Source organism: Oncorhynchus keta, chromosome 28, assembly GCF_023373465.1.
Source record: "Oncorhynchus keta strain PuntledgeMale-10-30-2019 chromosome 28, Oket_V2, whole genome shotgun sequence".
In the NCBI taxonomy this organism is placed as follows: domain Eukaryota; kingdom Metazoa; phylum Chordata; class Actinopteri; order Salmoniformes; family Salmonidae; genus Oncorhynchus; species Oncorhynchus keta.
The window spans coordinates 68,021,810-68,040,712 of NC_068448.1; the positions used below are offsets into that span (position 1 = coordinate 68,021,810).

An 18,903-nucleotide genomic window follows, 5' to 3' on the forward strand; every position below is an offset into this window, starting at 1 on the left:
ATAATCCTCGACAAGCAATCAATTGCCGCATTGGAACTCTGAGCGATCCAGTTTGTCCTGAAACAAAGCGTAGTAGATACAGCTCCTATAGCTCTGGAACCGTTAATTTATTCTCCAGACAAAGAGGGCTCCATTGGAAAACTCATCTGGGACTAACTTTGTTAGCTTGATGGCTAACTTCAGCAGCTTAGCTAGGTTAGCGGCTATTTCAAGCAGACTTTAACCTCTCTGTTAAGCTGGAATCCGGGACAAGAAATTTCGGTCCTAGCTGTTAAAAGCTCACAGAATCCATGCAAAACAAGTTTGGATTAAAACAAGTTTGAATCATGGTAATATACGCAAGGAACTGTACATGTCGCAAGGAACTGTACACAATTCTGAAAATTTCCCAGTTCTTTCATGGCCTGCATACTCACCAGACATGTCACCCATTGAGCATGTTTGGGATGCTCTGGATCAACGTGTTTGACAGCGTGTTTCAGTTTTCGCCAATATCCAGCAACTTTGCACAGCCATCGAATAGGAGTAGGACAACATTCCACAGGCCACAATCAACAGCCTGATGAACTCTATGCGAAGGAGATGTGTCGCGCTGCATGAGGCAAATGGTGGTCACACCAGATACTGACTGGTTTTCTGAATCAAGCCCCTCATTTTATTTTAAGGTATCTGTGACCAACAGATGCATATCTGTATTCCCAGTCATGTGAAATCTTTAGATTAGGGCCTAATTTATTCATTTAAATTGACTGATTTCCTTATATGAACTGTAACTCAGTAAAATTGTTGCATGTTGTATCTATATTTTTGTTCAGTATATATATATATATATTGTGGTTCAATTACTAATGTATGTATGTATTGTATTTACCAAATTGTTCACAAAAAAAGACAGTGACAGTAAACTACAGACAAGGAATTGATGGAACTTGATATTTTGTTACTTGCTGTCTGTAAACTAAGACCTTGGGTCCGCGTCCTTTATGACAAGAACTCCAGTTGGTCAGTTGGCCTGTTATTTATTATAATCAACCAATAATAGTATCATAAAGTTATAGTACCAGCCCAGTCTAAACAATGTCTCAATGCCCATTGGTTCATAAAAATTATCCAACAACCCATACGTCAAGAAATAAATATTTTATCCCGCCCACTCACTCCGCCAGGAACGCGTTTACTCAAGACTAGAGTGGAGATTTGGGAAACACATTTTCCTTGGATATCGACAAAGTTCGTCTCGTAAGTATTTTTATTTATCAAATTCGATCAACAAACTTTGCTATGACTTACCTTTCGCTAGACTCGATGTTAACGGTCTACTTTCAAAACGCCTTGGTTAACAATACGTTTCGTTAGCTATATACAGTAAATTGATAGTTTAGTTAACGTTAGCCAACCAACTAACATAACTATACTTGCTTAATTACTAAAGACTCAGAGGGATATGTCAGGAGATTCAGTGGTTCAAAACCTAGTTAAGTTTTTCGTCACGCAGTGGATATTTCCAGAAATGTATGGCTTTCGTCCCAAACTTAAGCCAGACCAGGCTTAGTTACACACAGCAACTTGCTAGCAGTAGTTTGCAAGTCAGAAAGGCCGGTGAGTTGTCTAACGTAGCACTAGCCCGATCATGACTCCTTTCCATTACACATGTCGTTGGATGAAGGCGTCTTCTATAAGGGAGAGTTTTGGTAAGAGCCCCGACGCTCAATCTGAACATTATTTACAGGCGTCGCTTTATGGTTTTGGAATCATAAGGACCTACGCCACCATGATATAATAAAATAAGCCCGTGACAACAACAAGACAAGCCACACACTGGCCGAATAAATTCAACTACACATACGTTTGTTTCGTCACACAACCGGAGAGCAACATCTGTCCAGTGACATCCACAAAGCTAATATTGCATGCAACAAACCTGCAGCATGGTCAAGCAAGTTAAATGTTTTAGACAGTTTACTAAACAACTACTGATTTAGAACCCACAGAGTTACCGCAAGTCAGCAAGAAGACAACAGGAGCACTGCCTCCACTATTCCAGCACAATTTCAACTTAAACATCAACAAGGCTATCTATATATGTTTAGTTTAATACAATGGAAACAAATTTAAAGATACAACAAAAACGATTTAGTCCAATCAGTTGCTAAATATGTGTGTGTCGCATGCGCAATTACCACCCTCTTCTCTTTCATTTTGGCAAAGCGGTCTATGGCTCTGTCATACAGTATGCTTTTCGTTTTTGTTTTCATAGGCTACCTAGGCTAGCAAGCATTTTAACTAACTTCCCCTCATGTGCAAAAATGAACCAGATAAATTCGCTAGCTAGTTAACGTGAGCCTACTAGGTTACATCTAGGCACAATATATGCATGTATGTTTGGTTCAGAATCATTGGCCTGTACAGAGAATTAAGTCAAAACCACGATCCAAATCCATATCTCCATCCATGGTTTTAGGAAAGTGCAGTTTTAGCATGCTAGTTACACGTTTGTCTGACAATGATGACATTTTGCGAAAGCCGGGTGTACACTACACAATTTTGGCCATGATTTAGCTGTCTCGGACAAGTTTTTGAGATTGGAGACAAAATCCCCATGTCTTTGCCTATTCAGGTCTTGTGGCCATCACCGACGCTCTTTTAATGTAAGCGGGTCAAAGACGCAATCTGAGGGCTGCGGATTTCGTCTTTTAGCAGTCCCAGACGTCCCTATATTTTCAAACAGGTTTGATTTTTTTATCGGCATAAAATCTGCAATGCTCTTGTAGTGTGAGGTGTGCAACGCCAAATTGATCAGCAATAGCCAGTGAGAGCTTGCCAGTGAGATGACGTTTTGCATCACCCAGAATGTGTAGACCCTCAAGCAGGAGCGACAGCTACTAGTATGGGTTTGTAATTCCCTTCAACAAAAGTACCAAATCGTTACAGCTCTGAAGTTCACAAGCAATGTTATTGTCATTTTCAAAATGTTGGCTAGATATTTAAACTCTGTATGCTACTTAAATCGAATCACATGATAGTTTTTGTGAGACAGCATGGTATGGAAAATCTTCATGACCAAGTGAAGAATCTTGCAGTTTGTGACCACTGTCTCACATCGTTTAATGTGCACACCACTACGTTGGCAACACACTAAAGGAAAGACGGACGTTTAATGGGAGACGCTCAGTGATGATGGGGTTTTGAAAGTCGTGCAGTGTCCACCCAGCTTTAGAATGTGATTTGATTGGTGTGAAGCCAAATCCAAACTGGCATCCCTTGGGGGGTATTTTGCTGCACCAGGACAAACCCCAGTTGAGCTCAGCTCAATGCTGTTTGGCTAATATTTGGAAGTAGGGAGAACGTGCATTTAATGGCTTAGACAACGGCTGAAGAAAGTATTTACAGTGCTGAATAACAACTTAAACATAGACTTACTCCTAAAAACAGCAGCTCTTTACTGTATTTGTTGAGTCTCTCTCTAGTCATGGTTTTGAAATCTCACATCAACACCCTATGTGCTTTAATAAAATCAACTATACTGCCGCACCGGCAGTCATGCTTCATGACCACAGTAAAATGGTATGACTGTTGACTCAGAGTAATCTCCTCATGCACTCTGGACATGTTAGTAGTACCCTACTCATTAACGATCATCAGGCCACTAATGGCCTGGTACTCAGGGCTCTATTGTCCCTCTAACCACTGTGGATTCAATGCAAATGCAATCAAAAATCGCATCAAACACTTATCGTCAAAACAGTATGTTCTTTTAAAACTCACGTCACTGTGATGGATTAGTTTGAAGAAAGAAGTTAATCAGTAGGTTGAAACTGAGTAGAAACATGGTCATTGTGGATGGGTCAAAACCTAACACAACGAAATGGACAGCGATTTCAAAGGTGATGATTCATTCAAAACGCCTATATGCATATTAGGGATTATCCATAGTCCTATATGTGAGCCCAAGTCGAAAAATATATATTTATATTTATTTCTTTGCTTCTGCTCAAAAAAAATTAAAATATTGGTTGACCAACCGCCTATTGACCGAACAGTCAACTAATTGGGGTCAGTCCTAAAATAATTTAATTTGGCCTATATTAAGGACATTATCTATTTAATTGTATTTACGGATAGCCAGGGGCACACTCCAACACATGCTTTGTTTGTAAATTATGTTTATGTCTGCCAGATCAGTGTCAGTACACACCAAATTGGCCAGTGTTTCAGTGTAACATTTCTAGTGTTAATTCAGGATTCAATTCACTCTAAGTGAAATTTACACTCAATGGTGTATTAGAACCCTCAGTGTTGGTGTTAATAACCAGAGTTATAAAATATTATTTGTCACATGCGCTGAATACAACAGGTGTCGTAGACCTTACCGTTTAAGGCTTACTTAAAAACCCACTAACCAACAATGCGGTTTTAAGAAAATATTTACTAAATAAAGAAAAAAGTAGCACAATAAAATACAATGAGGTTATTTACAGGGTGTACCGGTACCGAGTCATTGTGCGGGGGTAAAGCTTAGTTGAGGTAATTTGTACATGTAGGTGGAGGTAAAGTGATTATGCATAGATAATAAACAGTGAGTAGCAGCAGTGTAAAAACAAAAGGTGAGGGGGGTCAATGCAAATAGTTTGGGTGGCCATTTGATTAATTGTCCAGCAGTCTTATGGCTTGGGGGTAGAAGCGGTTTTGCACATTGGATAGTAAAACAGTCCCATCAATCACGCCGATCATTATCATATTTCCCAACTGCAAGTAGGTTTATTTTTTTAAAAGACTGTTTTAATGCTTTTGCATGTACATTGATTAATTTATTAAACTTAAACTACACAAACATAACAAATTGTTTTAAACTAATCCAATCAGTTAGTTAGATTTATTGCACCCCTTACTGAAATGGTGGTTCCAGTTTAAATGCTTTAGGTTGTCTTCTTATCCACTTTCCTAACCCTGAACGTCATTCTGAATGCAGGTTATGGGTGGATAAAAATTCAAACTGTTGGATAGCCTAACGCTGGCTTGATTCCAAAAGGAAATGTATATAACTTTGCAAGCCAGGATATTGTGACTTGTGGGCATGATGTGGTCTGTAAACCAGGAGTTTCCTAGCACCACTGTGTTGGGGTAAAACTAGTCCATCAAATTAAGGCCTTATGTGATGTGTGTATTGTCAAAGAGTTTAATTTTAATGATGGAATTCACCTAGGTACTCACTTGGTGAAAGCCACAGGCCTTTTTAAAAGGAAAGAATTCAATAACCATGTCTCTGTCACTAACAAATATAGTCATGGGTGGTAATAAAAATGAACTCAAAGAAAAGGCACCCTGTGAAATCTGCAAATTATTCTTTGCACCACCCAGTGAACACCCATACAGTCAACACCTCAGGTGTTCATTTTAGTCAAGTTTACTCTAAATGAAGTGTTCTGTTTTACACTGTTGGGGTTGCGCATTACTCTACAATAGAGTTCATTTGAATAAGTTAATTTGAACACTAATAGATGAATGGGGAACACTGCAACAGAGTCAAATCTTTAGCACTTTAAAAAGTGTTATTTTAACACCAGTTCAGTGGGATTCATATGTTCACTGAAAATAGTGTACTTTTTAAAACTGTCAGTTTAAATGTACACCATTGATTTCACTGTGTAGGGATGACCAGGAATGCTCTCTTGATGAGTGTGAATTTGTAATTTTTCCTGTCCTGCTAATCATTAAAAATGTACTTTTGGGCGTCAGGTGAAATGTATGGAGGGGGGGGCTTGAGAGCTTTCAGACAGGGTCCCTAAAAAAGGCAGGGAATAAAACTAGCTGAGAACTCAACTTCACCATATATACACTGAACAAAAGTATAAACACAACATGCAACAATTGTTGCTGGATATTGGGGGGAACTGGAACACGCTGTCGTACACGTTGATCCAGAGCACCCCAAACATTCTCAGTGGGTAACATGTCTGGTGAGTATGCAGGCCATGGAATAACTGGGACATTTTCAGCTTCCACGAGTTGTGTACAGATTCTTGTGGCATGGGGCTGTGCATTATCATGCTGAAACATGAGGTGATGGTGGTGGATGACTGGCATGACAATGGGCCTCAGGATCTCATCACGATATCGCTGTACATTCAAATTGCCATCGATTTAAGATGCAATTGTGTTCGTTTATAGCTTATGCCTGCCCATACCTTAACCCCACTACCACCGTAGGGCATTTGACATAAGTGAACCGCTCGCCCACAGAAGTCAGTTACGACGCCAAACTCCAGTCAGGTCAATACCCTGGTGAGGACGACGAGCTCGCAGATAAGCTTCCCTGAGACGGTTTATGCAGAAATTCTTCAGTTGCGCAAACTCACATTTTCATCTGGTGGCTGGTCTCAGACGGTCCCGCAGATGAAGAAGCCGGATGTGGAGGTCCTGGGCTGGTGTGGTTGTGAGGCCAGTTGGATGTACTGCCAAATTCTCTAAAACAACTGAGGCAGCTAATGGTAGAAATTAACATTTTAATTCTCTGGTGGACATTCCTGCAGTCTGCATGCCAATTGCATGCTTCCTCAACTTGAGACATCTGTGGCATTGTGTTGTGTGAAAATTGTTTTCACGTTTTAGTGGCCTTTTCTTGTCCCCAGAACAAGGTGCACCTGTGTAATGATCATTCTGTTTAATCAGCTTCTTGATATGCCACAACTGTCAGGTGGATCGATTATCTTGGCAAAGGAAAAATGCTCACTAACATGGATGTAAACAAAATCGTGCTCAATTTGAGAGAATTAAGCTTTTTTCCATATCAAACATTTCTGGGATCTTTTATTTCAGCTCATGAAACATGGGACCAGCACTTCACATGTTGAGTTTGTTTTTGTTCTGTATAGTGTGAATACAAAGAGAAGTCCAAAGTGATGGCTAGGATAAAAAACACATTTAGAATATCAGGAGCAAGGCCAAAATATCACAATGCTAACTACAGGTATTTCTACCCCTGTTTGTCTTCCTGTTTCCCCCAGACTACCTCACAAAGAAGATGCTTTCTTGTGTACAACTGCTTCTGTGAAAACACATCGATAGAATGAGTAAAGAAAGTCCAAGAATAGAAATGGACCTGGTAAGTGCTTTAATTTTCCCCCATACCATGGAGTACAGTCATGATCAGACCAGATATTATTTACCTAAAGGTCGGCAGTTGGCGATATTGAGTCGTTTTCATTTTACCGTCCAAACGCATTGTATGCACCGGCAATACATTCATATCCCTTGTGAACCGTTTCGTACTTAAATCATTCTCCATTCAGGCTGCATAGGCTTCGATTTCCTCCTGAACTTTAATGGTGAATGGTGAAAGCGGAGAAAAACAGGACAAATATGTGTACCACCAGCATGGTAGAGTGGCTAAATGCTAATCCTGGATGTTGTGTTCAGCCAATCAGGTTGCAGCAATCTGTTTTTTCACCTCTAACCTAAGGCAGTGCTGTATCGCATTAGTGAAAACCAAGATTTCTCAGGGTGGGTCTGCTGGTTTTGACTAGCAGGAGTGACTTTTCTTAGCAGGTTAGAAGAAATTATGCAGCAGGTTTGGATAATTAATGTGGCAGGTTAGGATAATTGTTAAGATTAGGTAAAGGCTTAGTTTGCTAAAATTGTTCCTGAAGCAACTCAAACATATTTAGCTACAACCAAGTCTGCCCTGAGTACAGTCTTGGTTTTTGTCAATGTGATGCCGCTAATAGTTTCGACCTGGTTGGCTGAACACAATACACAACATCCAGGACTAGCATTTAGCCAATTTAGCATGGTGGTGGGAAATGGTGTTTTCATAAAGGTATGCATATTTTTCTATTTAAAATAAAATTACAGCTTCTCGCCATTAAATAAAGTTAAGGAGGAAATGGAAACCAGACGGTGTAGCAACTACAGTATGTATACCCAGAAGTAGAGGAGGACTGAATGGCATTTCCACCATACTGCACTTCTACTATACTGTCTTATAAGGCATGATTTAATTGTGATGTTCCGATTATCTTGATTCTAGTACTTAACCATAGACCTGTGTGTTTGTTTTGACAGGCCTTTGGCTTTTCAGGCAAGGCGTATGGCTCCTCAAGGAGTATTGTGAGAAGAATAGCCACCAATCTTCCCCTTAAACCATGCCCCAGGGTCCATTTTCAGGTAAAACTGTTTCTGCGACAGAGGCTGGCAGGCATATAACATGTCCGCCACCATACTTTGACGGAGTATGATCTGTGTGGGACATTGTTTCCATGTGACTTTGTTTCCGTGTCTGTCACTGTTTCTGTGTCACTGCTCTTTACCTTGTGCTCAAGTGTCACGTTATCTTGGCGTTCTCTGGCCTGATGTATTCTGATCTAATCACCCTCATCTTGGCGTTCTCTGGCCTGACGTATTCTGTCAAGTCACCCTCATCAAGAGTGTTTGCCAGCTTGTTCATTTGTTTTGATTCTTCAACACTAAACAGAATAGGAAATGTCATGAGACCAATAACATGGACCTAGGTGCTGATTTCATGTCTGGGGAAGTTAGGCTATGTTGCTCTTCATTGGTAATAAAATATCAAGGTGCCTTTTTAATGTTTAGATTTAAAGTCTGATCCCAATTGTATTTCTTTTTTTGCATTAGAAAGTTCCAGTTACACAGAACACAACAGTTAATTTAGATAGTCATGTTATCATTGCCCTGCTCAGTCTTTACATTCATCTGTCCTGTCATTACTGTTTTTTCTTCTCTCCCTCCCTTTAGCTGTCCTTCCTTTCTGTGAGGAATGCAGTATGTCTGTTTTAGGTCAGTTCATTAGGCAACCTACAACAGTAACTTTGTACTGTTGACTAAGGTGTCCCCCCCCCCATTTGCTGCTATTACAGTTACTCTCCACTCTTCTGGGAAGGCTTTCCATTAGATGTTGGAACATTGCTGCAGAGACTTGCTTCCATTCAGCCACAAGAATATTAGTGAGGTTGGGCCTGGTTCTCAGTCAGTGTTCCAATTCATTCCAAAGTTGTTTGATGGGCTTGAGGTCAGGGCTCTGTTGCAAGCCAGTCAAGTTCTTCCACACTGATCTCGACAAACCATTTCTGTATGGACCTCGCTTTGTGCAGGGGGGCATTGTCATGCTAAAACTGGATAGGGCCTTTCCCCAAACTGTTGCCACAAAGCTGGAAGCACAGAATTGTCTAGAATGGCATTGTATGCTTTAGCTTTAAGATTTCCCTTCACTGGAACTAAGGGGCCTAGCCCGATCTGTGAAAAATAGCCCCAGACCATTATTCCTCCTCCGCCAAACTTTACAGTTGGCACCATGTATTGACGCAGGTAGCGTTTTCCTGGCATCCGCCAAACCCAGATTTGTCTGTCGGACTTCCAGATTGTGAAGCAGGATTCATCATTCCAGAGAATGTGTTTCCACTGCTTCAGAGTCCAATGGCAGCACTTGGCATTGCACATGGTTATCTTAGGCTGGTGTGCGGCTGCTTGGCCATGCACACCCATTTCATGATGCTCCCTACGAACTGTTCTTGTGTTGACGTTGCTTCCTGGGGCAGTTTGGAACTCTGTAGTGAGTTTTGCAAAAGAGGACAGATTTTTACACGCTTCAGTACTTGGTGATCCCGTTCTGTGAGCTTGTGTGTCCTACCACTTTGTTGCTAAGCCTTTGTTTATCCTAGATGTTTGCATTTCACATTGACGGCACTTGACCAGTGCAGAAATGTAATGAACTGACTTGTTGAAAAGGTGGCACCCTATGAGGTGCCCTGTTGAAAGTCCCTGAACTATTCAGTAAGTTCATTCTACTATCAATGTTTGTCTATGGAGATTGCATGGGTGTGCGCTTTATTTTATACACTTGTCAGCAACCGGTGTGGCTGAAATAACTTGAGGTAGATGGATTACTGTACCAAACATTTTGCCTCAATTCCCAGCACCGTTGAAGTTCTTGACACTCAAAAAAGTGTGCCTGACACCTACCATACCACGTTCAAGGGCACCTCAATCTTTGTCTTGCCCATTCACCCTCGGAACAGCGTCAATTTGTCGAAGCATGGATGCTATAAGGTGTCAAGCGTTCCACAGGGATGCTGGCCCATGTTCACGCCAATGATTCCTATAGTTGCCAAGTTGGCTTAATGTCCTTTGATTAGTGGACCGTTCTTGATACACACGGGAAACTGTTGTGTGAAAAACCCAGCAGCGTTGCTGTTCTTGACACACTCAAACTGATGCGCCTGACACCTACCATACCTACCACACCTACCATACCGCGTTCAAAGTCACTGAAGTCTTTTGTCTTCCAAAGTCACCCTCTGAATGGTACACAAACACAATCCTTATCTCGATTGTCTTAAATGGATTGGCCTAAAAATCCTTCTTTAACCTGTCTCCTCCCCTTCATCTACACTGAATGAAGTGGGTTTAACAGGTGATGTCAGTAAGGGGTCGTAGACTGACCAGGTCAAAGCTATTGTGGAAAGAGCAGGTGTCATTAATGTTTTGTATACTCAGTGTGTGTAGGTATAGTTAGATCACCGCTGATAAATAAATATAGGTGAAACGTATACCTATATACGTATACCTGAAAGGTATCTGTCTTTTTCTATGACTTTAAGCTCATGTTGACAGACAGCATACGAATAGACCTCGACGGGTTGTTGACAGACTGCATAATTAAGAATGGACCTCGACGGGTTGTTGACAGACTGCATAATTAAGAATGGACCTCGACAGGCTGACAGATGGCATCAAAATGGCTTACTTCAGTTGCTGTCATGTGCTCCATTTCTAAAAGTCAACCGTAGCCAATAAAATGTCTGTCAGGGTAGGTTTCCAATAGTGTGAATGAAGTTTGAGTCATGAAAAGAGAATACCTCACGTGGTTAAATAGACAATGTTTAGGTGTATTAATTAACATGGCTGCCCTGTGTCTCAGCTCGATCCTTACACTGAGGACAGTAGTGTCCTGAATAGCGCCGGGAGACGGAATGGACTGCTGCCCTCTCTGGCTGATGTCTGCTGGATCGACGAGGAGGAGAAAAATGACTGGTTTGGATTTGGGAGACTGAGGTAAGAAAAGAGAGGGCGTTAGCACAGGCAGCCTTTCTCAAGCCGTGATGTTGCCCCTGTTTATTGACCCATACTGTGCTTATTAGGGAGTTCCTTTGCGCTTGTTAACTTTCCATGTGTGTATTACTCCATGAATCTCTTTCCTGCTTTCTAATATGGTGCTTGTATACCATCGGTCCCATTCAGGTCAGAGGCACCGTCAGGGCTCATGTTTCGTTCTCACCCGCCTCAGCCCAAACAACAACCGTTGCCCAGACGGAGGTCATTACCCAGGTTGTACAAGGCCGAGCCGGATCCCCAGGGTCAGACCTGCAGCAACGATGAGGCCATCCAGAAGATCAGTGCTCTAGAGACAGAGCTGGCTAAACTCAGAGCCCAGATCGCACAGATAGTACTGACCCAGGAGCAGAACGCACTGACACCAGGTACGAGAGAGAGACCTCAGAACACACACACACTAAAAGGTAAAGAAGAATCCTCAAAACAGAAAACTGTATCTCAGCCCCTTCCTTTGTTGGGTAAGAGTTCTTTTTTTTTTTCACTGTAATGATGTAGATCTGCCTGAAGATGGCAGCTTTTCATTGAATAATTGTCAGACTAATCTGTACATTTCTTATCCCCAGGAGGTCCTCCCGCCCCAGGTGGCCCTCCTCCACCCTGCGTCCCTCCGCCTCCCCCGCCGCCTCCTCCCCCTCCTCCCCCTCCACCCCTACTCATGGGGCTCCAGCAGAGCTTCTCAGTCATTGACCTCATCCAGGAGCGCCGTGGGAAGAAGACTGAGGGCCAGACACTGCTGGACCAGGGGCCCAAGCAGGCAGAGTTTCCCAATATGCTGGACGTGCTCAAAGACATTGGCAAAGTCAAGCTGCGCCCCGCCAAGAGGTAGGCACCGTGTTCATGGTCTGACTTCTACATTACTGAAGATGGACACAACTCTCTTGTTTTATTAACTGAAACCTGTACTGATTTTCCCTTAATCCCTGTGTGTTCCTGTCCAGACGGCCAGAGGAGAGCCAAGCCAAACCAAGAGAGCCCACAGACGCTGCGTCTCTTATCGCTAATGCCCTGAAGCGCAAGTTCGCCCATCGCTATCGCCACAACAGCAGTGAGGACAAGGAGTTTGACTTCCCAGCCTCTGAACTGAAACCTTTCTGTTCTGAATTCCCCAAGACCAACAAGAAAGTAGAGATTCCCCTGGTAAGAGCACCACGGATACTACATTACTCTCTGTTAGGAATCCTCCTTTAGGGCCTTATCATTTCCCATCTACACTGTATGATTGTGCAACAACAAAGATGTGTGTCTGGGTTGTCAGTTGCTTACCTTCTTCTGTCCTCTAGGTAAGGCAGTCCCGGTTGAAAACCCCAGCCCCTGTAGTGAAACCACGCCCAGACACCCCCCTGGTAAGAGAAGTGCAAGCATGACAAACCTTTTTGGTTTATAAAGGTTTCTGATCTAATATTTGATACGTTTGGTAACTCATTTGCTCCTCGGTCTCTTTTCCCATCCTCTAGTTTGGGCAGCACATGTTGAAATCTACTGGCAAGAGAAATCTCCTCTGAGCACGCACAGAGATGGGATGGAATTCTGGACTTGTTCAGAGTTCTGGACCTTCAGACAGTCGTGGACACTTTAAGTGCCTTATGAAGCGGTTTGTCAGCGGTCTCTGGATGGACACATGGTTTCTGACTAGATATTCAGTTCATCTGCTCTCCATTCCTGCTCACCAACAATGTTGCATTGCCTCAGTCTTCTTCAGTTCTTGCACTTTGATAACATACAGGATCTGTTTTTGTGTGTACAACTTCGATTTTAACTTGTTTTAATCAAATGTCTATTTTTGTTTCGCCAGTTTCAAAGTCTTTGATCTTAAAGGTCAAACTTTGCTGTACAGATTTGCTGTACATAATTTTTTGTTATCATAACTAAATTCCAATATGAGGCACACCAGTGTTTTATGTTCTGCATACACACTGACACTACAGACTCCTAACATTCCTCTCAGCTGACAACTGTTCATAACTACATTTATATATGGGAATGAACCTTCTCTGAATCACAGATGGAAAGGTGTATCCTTTTTGCATGCCCTTTTCAAGGCAGTTGTATTTCTCTTTGCCTCACTGGGTATTTGCTGTGTACTGCTTGCTGTGGATAGAGAGAAATGTAAGCAGAGGAGAGGGAACACTTTGTCATTTGGTCCCTCTTGTAGAGTATTGAGCCATTGACTAGAATGCAATTTACAAAAAGTCTGATTTCTAGATCTCTTATTTATGTTTTGTTTTGAACTGAATTTAGTTAATACTTGATACAAATAATGAAGTTGGAGCTGTTATCAATGCTATCAAAGCATGTATGGTTGAGATGTAATTGTATTTATGTTTCGTTTTAGACTGGCTCTCTTTTAGCTTTTTTGAGTTGAACTGGGACCAGTTCTGTTTCTGGAAACACTGTTACCATACAGTACCTCAGTATGAAGACTGGACCAAATGAATCTATGGTGACAGTGTTGTCTTAATGCAGTCTAGGGGGAACAAGGTTAGTGTTGAACTAAAGCTTAACACTGGGGTCTACCAGTCATTTTAACTACAACTTACCAATGCTGGGCATGATTATTATTTTTGTTCCATTGTGTTCCTGATCTGGCATTATCATTCAGTTGTATTTTGTTATGGTTAGAAGCCAAATGGTATCCGGGGAGGTAGTGCTACTTGATGACAAGCTGAGTATCCCTCTGTTTATATCCAGATGCCTTGATGCTAAGAATATTTCATACCATAACCACTGTTCCTCTTGGATATATTCTGTTGGTTGTTAAGAATTTCAAACTTCATAATTTTTTTGGAATAACAAAGGTGTTCTCTGCACACCTTGACACAGACATGGCATGACCAATATGACTATTTAGGGGGGAAACATTTCAGATAAATCTAACACTAAGACAATCAATGACCGGTGTGTTTATCATTGACATACTGTATGTGCTGTACCAATATCTATTTCCTGCTCAGTGTGTTTAAGCTTTGAACTTGAACTGCATGGTGGGAGAACATGGACAACTCAACTGTCAGTGATACTTGATGTAAAACACCATCTGTGTTGTGAAATGTCTTCCATACTTGAAAGAAAATTCATGAATAAAACCAAAATGATACTTGTGTGCATTGAATGTTTGTCCAATCAGTAAGCCAAGGTAAATTGCTAGCTAGCATTAAACTTATCTTGTAAAAAACAATCACTAGTTAACTACACATGGTTGATACTACTATTTTATCTAGCATGTCCTGCGTTGCGTATCGTTACTCCAATGTGTACCTAAACATCAATGCCTTTCTTAAAATCAATACACATAAGTATACATTTTTAAAGCTGCATATTTAGCTAAAAGAAATCCAGGTTAGCAGGCAATATTAAGAGGTGAAATTGTGTCACTTCTCTTGCGTTTATTGCATGCAGAGTCAGTGTATATGCAACAGTTTGGGCTGTCTAATTTGCCAGAATTTTATGTAATTATGACATAACATTGAAGGTTGTGCAATGTAACAGGAATATTTAGACTGGATGCCACCCATTCGATAAAATACTGAACGGTTGCGTATAACGTTTGTTTTCAAGATAGTTTCTGGATTCGACCTTATTAATGACCTACTGCTCATATTTCTGTGTTATGTTATAACTAAGTCAATGATTTGATAGAGCAGTCTGACTGAGCGGTGGTAGGCAGCAGCAGACTCGTAAGCATTCATTCAAACAGCACTTTCGTGCGTTTGCCAGCAGCTGTTTATGACTAAGCCTATCAACTCCCGAGATTAGGCTGGTGTAAAGATGTGATGTGAAATGGCTAGCTAGTTAGTGGCGTGCGCGCTAATAGCGTTTCAAACGTCACTCGTGCTGAGACTTTTTGAGTAGTTCCCCTTGCTCTGCAAGGGCCGTGGCTTTTGTGGAACAATGGGTAACGCTGCTTCGAGGGTGGCTGTTGTGTTCCTGGTTCGAGCGAGGAGAGGGACGGAAGCTATACTGTTATATGCACTTTAGTATTGCCAGTGTAAGAACATCCAATACTCAAAGGTTAATGAAATACAAATGGTATAGAGAGAAATAGTCCTATAATTCCTATAATAACTACAACCGAAAACTTCTTACCTGGGAATATTGAAGACTCATGTTAAAAGGACCCACCAGCTTTCATATGTTCTCATGTTCTGAGGAAGGAGCTTTAACGTTAGCTTTTCTTTTTTTTTTTACATGGCACATATTGCACTTCTCCAACACTGTTTTTGCATTATTGATGAGGCTAAATTTATTTTATGTATTAAGTTAAGTGTTCATTCAGTATTGTAATTTATTACAAATGTTTTAAAACATGTTTTATAAAAAATACAAATAAATGTAATTAAAAAAAATAATTCATTGGTATCGACTTTTTTTGGTCCTCCAATAATCAGTATCGGCGTTGAAAAAAATCATAATGATCGACCTCTAGCCTGAGCCCAGTAATCCCAAGCATCAAGGTTGAACAGGGAATGACTACAGTTCATGTCCCCAGGAGGGTAATATGCCATTTAGCAGATGCTTTTAACCAAAGCGACTTACTCATCTGTGCATACATTTTACGTATGGGTAGTCCCGGGAATCGAACCCACTTCCCTGGCGTTACATGCGACACCAACTGAGCTACAAAAGGACCAAACGGTGTATGATGTTGAACAGGTACTGTCCTGTAAGATCTATTCGTTACATTTCTAGCTACAATGAAGATTTCACCTCAATAAATCCCTGTATATGACTTCTATCACAGTCAAAGTTCACTTGGATCATTCTCAGTAACAGTCATTCATGTCAACTTGTTTTATTTATCAAAATGTAAACGGCAACAAGCATGTATCAAAAGGTCAATACGGCAAATCCTGTACAAAATGGCTTGACAAGTCTTCTTCCCAAACTGGCTGTCGCAACAAATTGTAAACAGTCTTACAGCGAAAATACTAAAATCAGCTAAAATAGGAAAAAGCACCTGTTATTAAAATCTTTGTGCAGTCTACAGAAAAAATAAAAATGTATAAATGGAGATGGAATGTAAAAAAAACAAAAAAACATTTATATACAGAATGTGTTTGAGTTCAGTTTTTTTTCCTCACAAAAAGGCAAAAGAAAATCAGACAGTGCATTAAGAGGACAAGCACACAATGTACTTCATGAGATTACTAGAAGAACTAGTGGTAGGGAGCTGGTTTGGTCACTTAGCGCAGTGTGCATAGTTATAAGGCATCAGTACAGCAGTCCTAGGTTTCATGTGGCTATGATGATAATGAGAGACATTCTGAGAGAGTCCCATTCAGTAGAATTAAACAGCAGTTTCACAGGTAGCTAAACCACAGTAAACTTCCCTCCTACAGTCCACCCTGCGTGAGTGGTGTTGTGATGGGAGTTTTCAGATGGGGTGTGTGTACTATGCCTCAGTGACTGGTCCAGGGTTAGAAGTCATGCATTCTCTACAGTCACTGACAACAATGCTTCTTCATATTAGTTATATTCTAGAATACCATTATTCTGTCTAACCCAAGTTCTCTCAGAACAGAAGTTGTGTCCAATATTTCAGTCTTTTGGCAGTGCAAGGAAGAGATGAATACAATGGAGCACAGGGGGTGTTTCTTTATGGCATCTGGTGTGTGTGTGTGTGTGTGTGTGCATCAGTCAACTTCAGCAGTGAGTCGACAATTCAAACACTAGTGCTTCTTCGCATCTGTGCTTAGAAGGCATATCGCTGAACCATAATGATTCATTTCGAATGGACAAGGATAAACAAACAAGACATCTGTAAACAGTCTTCATAGAGGCAGCAAAAGGACTGGGCTTGTCACATTATCTTCAGGAAGAAGATTCCTTACAAATGCATCAACACACATCACGGCATCTCTGTGCGGTCTTTAGAGAGCATCTCTTCAATACTCAGTGTGTTTCAAATCCTCCTACAGAACTTTGTTTGAAAATGGCACTTCGCCTTCAAAATGGTGGTGTTACATTAGTAAGGCTAAAACTACAGAGGATAAATAAATAAATAAATAAAATAAGCCAATAAAAATACTAAATACAGCAGCAGTATCTATGTATGCCAAGGAAAAAATTTAAAACGAAATAAATTAAATCTGTGGTTTGTCAAATATGGGAGGCAAAGGCAACAAAAACATGAGTACTGTTCTGGTGGGGCAGTGGGAGTAGGGGGGTTAAAGGCCATACCCCGCTCCTCCCACCCTCTCCCCAGTATGTGTCGAGGCTGGCGGTTAAGGGTCAGGGGTCAGGGTTCTAAGGGCAAACATGGAGTGTCAGGACTCTTTGCTTCCCTGAGGTATTTCTTTGTAGTTGGTTTCTCCTGTGGCTGTTGCTGTGGTGACAGCTATGGGTTCCGCAGCAGAAGCAGACTCTGGTTCTGACTCGGTGACGGTGGGCATTGACATGGTGAAGAAGGCAGGGCTGCTAGGTTCCAGCTCCTCGGGGCTAGAGGACCCCTCCTGCTGTACTAACCCACCCCAGTTGGCCTTGTTCAGCCCCAGGTGGCCCAACATGGTCTGGGACAGACGCGTGTCAGAGAACCGGCCCCACTCAGCAAACAAAGGCTCCACCACGTACGTCATGAAACCTAGGAATGAAGACAGGGATAGGGAAACACACAGGGTTATAGACGCAAGCCTAAGAGAGCTTCTGGTTTATATCAATGTATTGTAGCTCGTACTAAACTAGAAATCATCATAAAAACGTACCAATTTGAATGTTTGCCATGGAGTTACTCTGGCTATCACACAGTGGACTGACTTCAAGTCGGTGCTTCTTCTCAATGTCTCCTACAGAGGGATAGACAACACAGCACACACTGATCAGAAATCAACAGGATAGGTGAGAAGACTGCTGGAGATTAAGGGTAGAGGGAGAATGATAATCATACAGAATGAAAAGAAGAACGAGAGAATACCTTGGTGGAAGAACTCTTCCGTCACTTTCTCACTCCACTGTTTGCTCAGCTCCCAGGGTCTGCAGGGGTTGCAGATGTCCGCACACTTCAGAGCCATCTGCAAGGAGTTAAGAGACAAAATAGCCAGTCAGACCCCACAGTTTCCAGCTGATAAGATCCAAAATGGCTGGTTCTACCCAGGCACACACCTGGAGGATGAAGTGTCGGTGGTTAGCGTTGCTCAGGTACAGGTCATCCTGGTCCAGGTGTGTCCTGAACTTCCCCAGGTACTCGTTCTGTCTGCTGATGTCAGTGGCTAGGATAAGAGAACCCAGTTGGTGCTCCATCTTCAGCCTGAGGAGATGATGAACAGAGGAATTCATTAAAATATGCTTTGATCGTTTTACTACCATACTCAATACTCTAAGTGTACAACTCATTACCTTGATCTTTAAAACCTCTTAAATGTAAAGTCCCCATATTTGGGGACCCTATTTGATTTTTTAAAATTCAAGTTCAATCTGATATGAGAACAGTCTGGTATGAGAACAGTAGTCCCTATCTCCAAAAGCAGGTTGTCTGCGGAAAGATGAGTCTCTTAGCTATTGATTGGTGCCTTCAAATCTTTTGTGTGACTTCCTACCACATATGGGCATTAGAATTTATAAGGGCAGGGTGAGCCGATGACCTCATTTCAAGATGGCTGCTACCTACATTATGTTAAGCGTTGTCAAGCATAAACGAAATAAACACAGAATACGTTGACACACCGAAAGCCGGGACTCCACAGAGCATGAGGATCTTATTTGTCTGCCTGTGACCTACCGTTACTGATCACCAGCCCTGAGAGTCAATATGTTAATTTTACACAACGTTTTCACCACATCTTA

At 41.6% G+C, this 18,903-nt stretch overlaps 2 protein-coding genes across 5 annotated transcripts in view; one reads left to right on the forward strand and one right to left on the reverse strand.

The window, feature by feature from the left end:
* Positions 1-1,103: 1,103 nt before the first annotated feature.
* LOC118361728 (mitochondrial fission regulator 1-like) lies at positions 1,104-14,221 on the forward strand. Its single transcript, XM_035741900.2, has 9 exons — positions 1,104-1,239; positions 7,005-7,102; positions 8,062-8,163; positions 10,934-11,067; positions 11,254-11,492; positions 11,691-11,949; positions 12,066-12,264; positions 12,408-12,470; positions 12,582-14,221. The coding sequence occupies exons 2-9, from the start codon at positions 7,067-7,069 to the stop codon at positions 12,627-12,629; spliced, it is 1,080 nt and encodes a 359-aa protein (XP_035597793.1). The 5' UTR covers positions 1,104-1,239; positions 7,005-7,066; the 3' UTR covers positions 12,630-14,221.
* A 1,679-nt stretch (positions 14,222-15,900) lies between these two features.
* Positions 15,901-18,903, reverse strand: part of LOC118361729 (high affinity cAMP-specific 3',5'-cyclic phosphodiesterase 7A-like) — a 40,905-nt gene continuing 37,902 nt past the window's right edge. For all 4 annotated transcript variants that reach the window (XM_035741903.2, XM_052483724.1, XM_035741902.2 and 1 more), the window contains 4 exons: positions 18,223-18,367; positions 18,035-18,131; positions 17,826-17,906; positions 15,901-17,704 (listed from right to left, as the gene is read on the reverse strand). In XM_035741903.2, the coding sequence (XP_035597796.1) occupies positions 17,391-17,704; positions 17,826-17,906; positions 18,035-18,131; positions 18,223-18,367 (637 nt within the window). In that variant the 3' untranslated portion in view covers positions 15,901-17,390. The remainder of the gene's footprint in view (positions 17,705-17,825; positions 17,907-18,034; positions 18,132-18,222; positions 18,368-18,903) is intronic.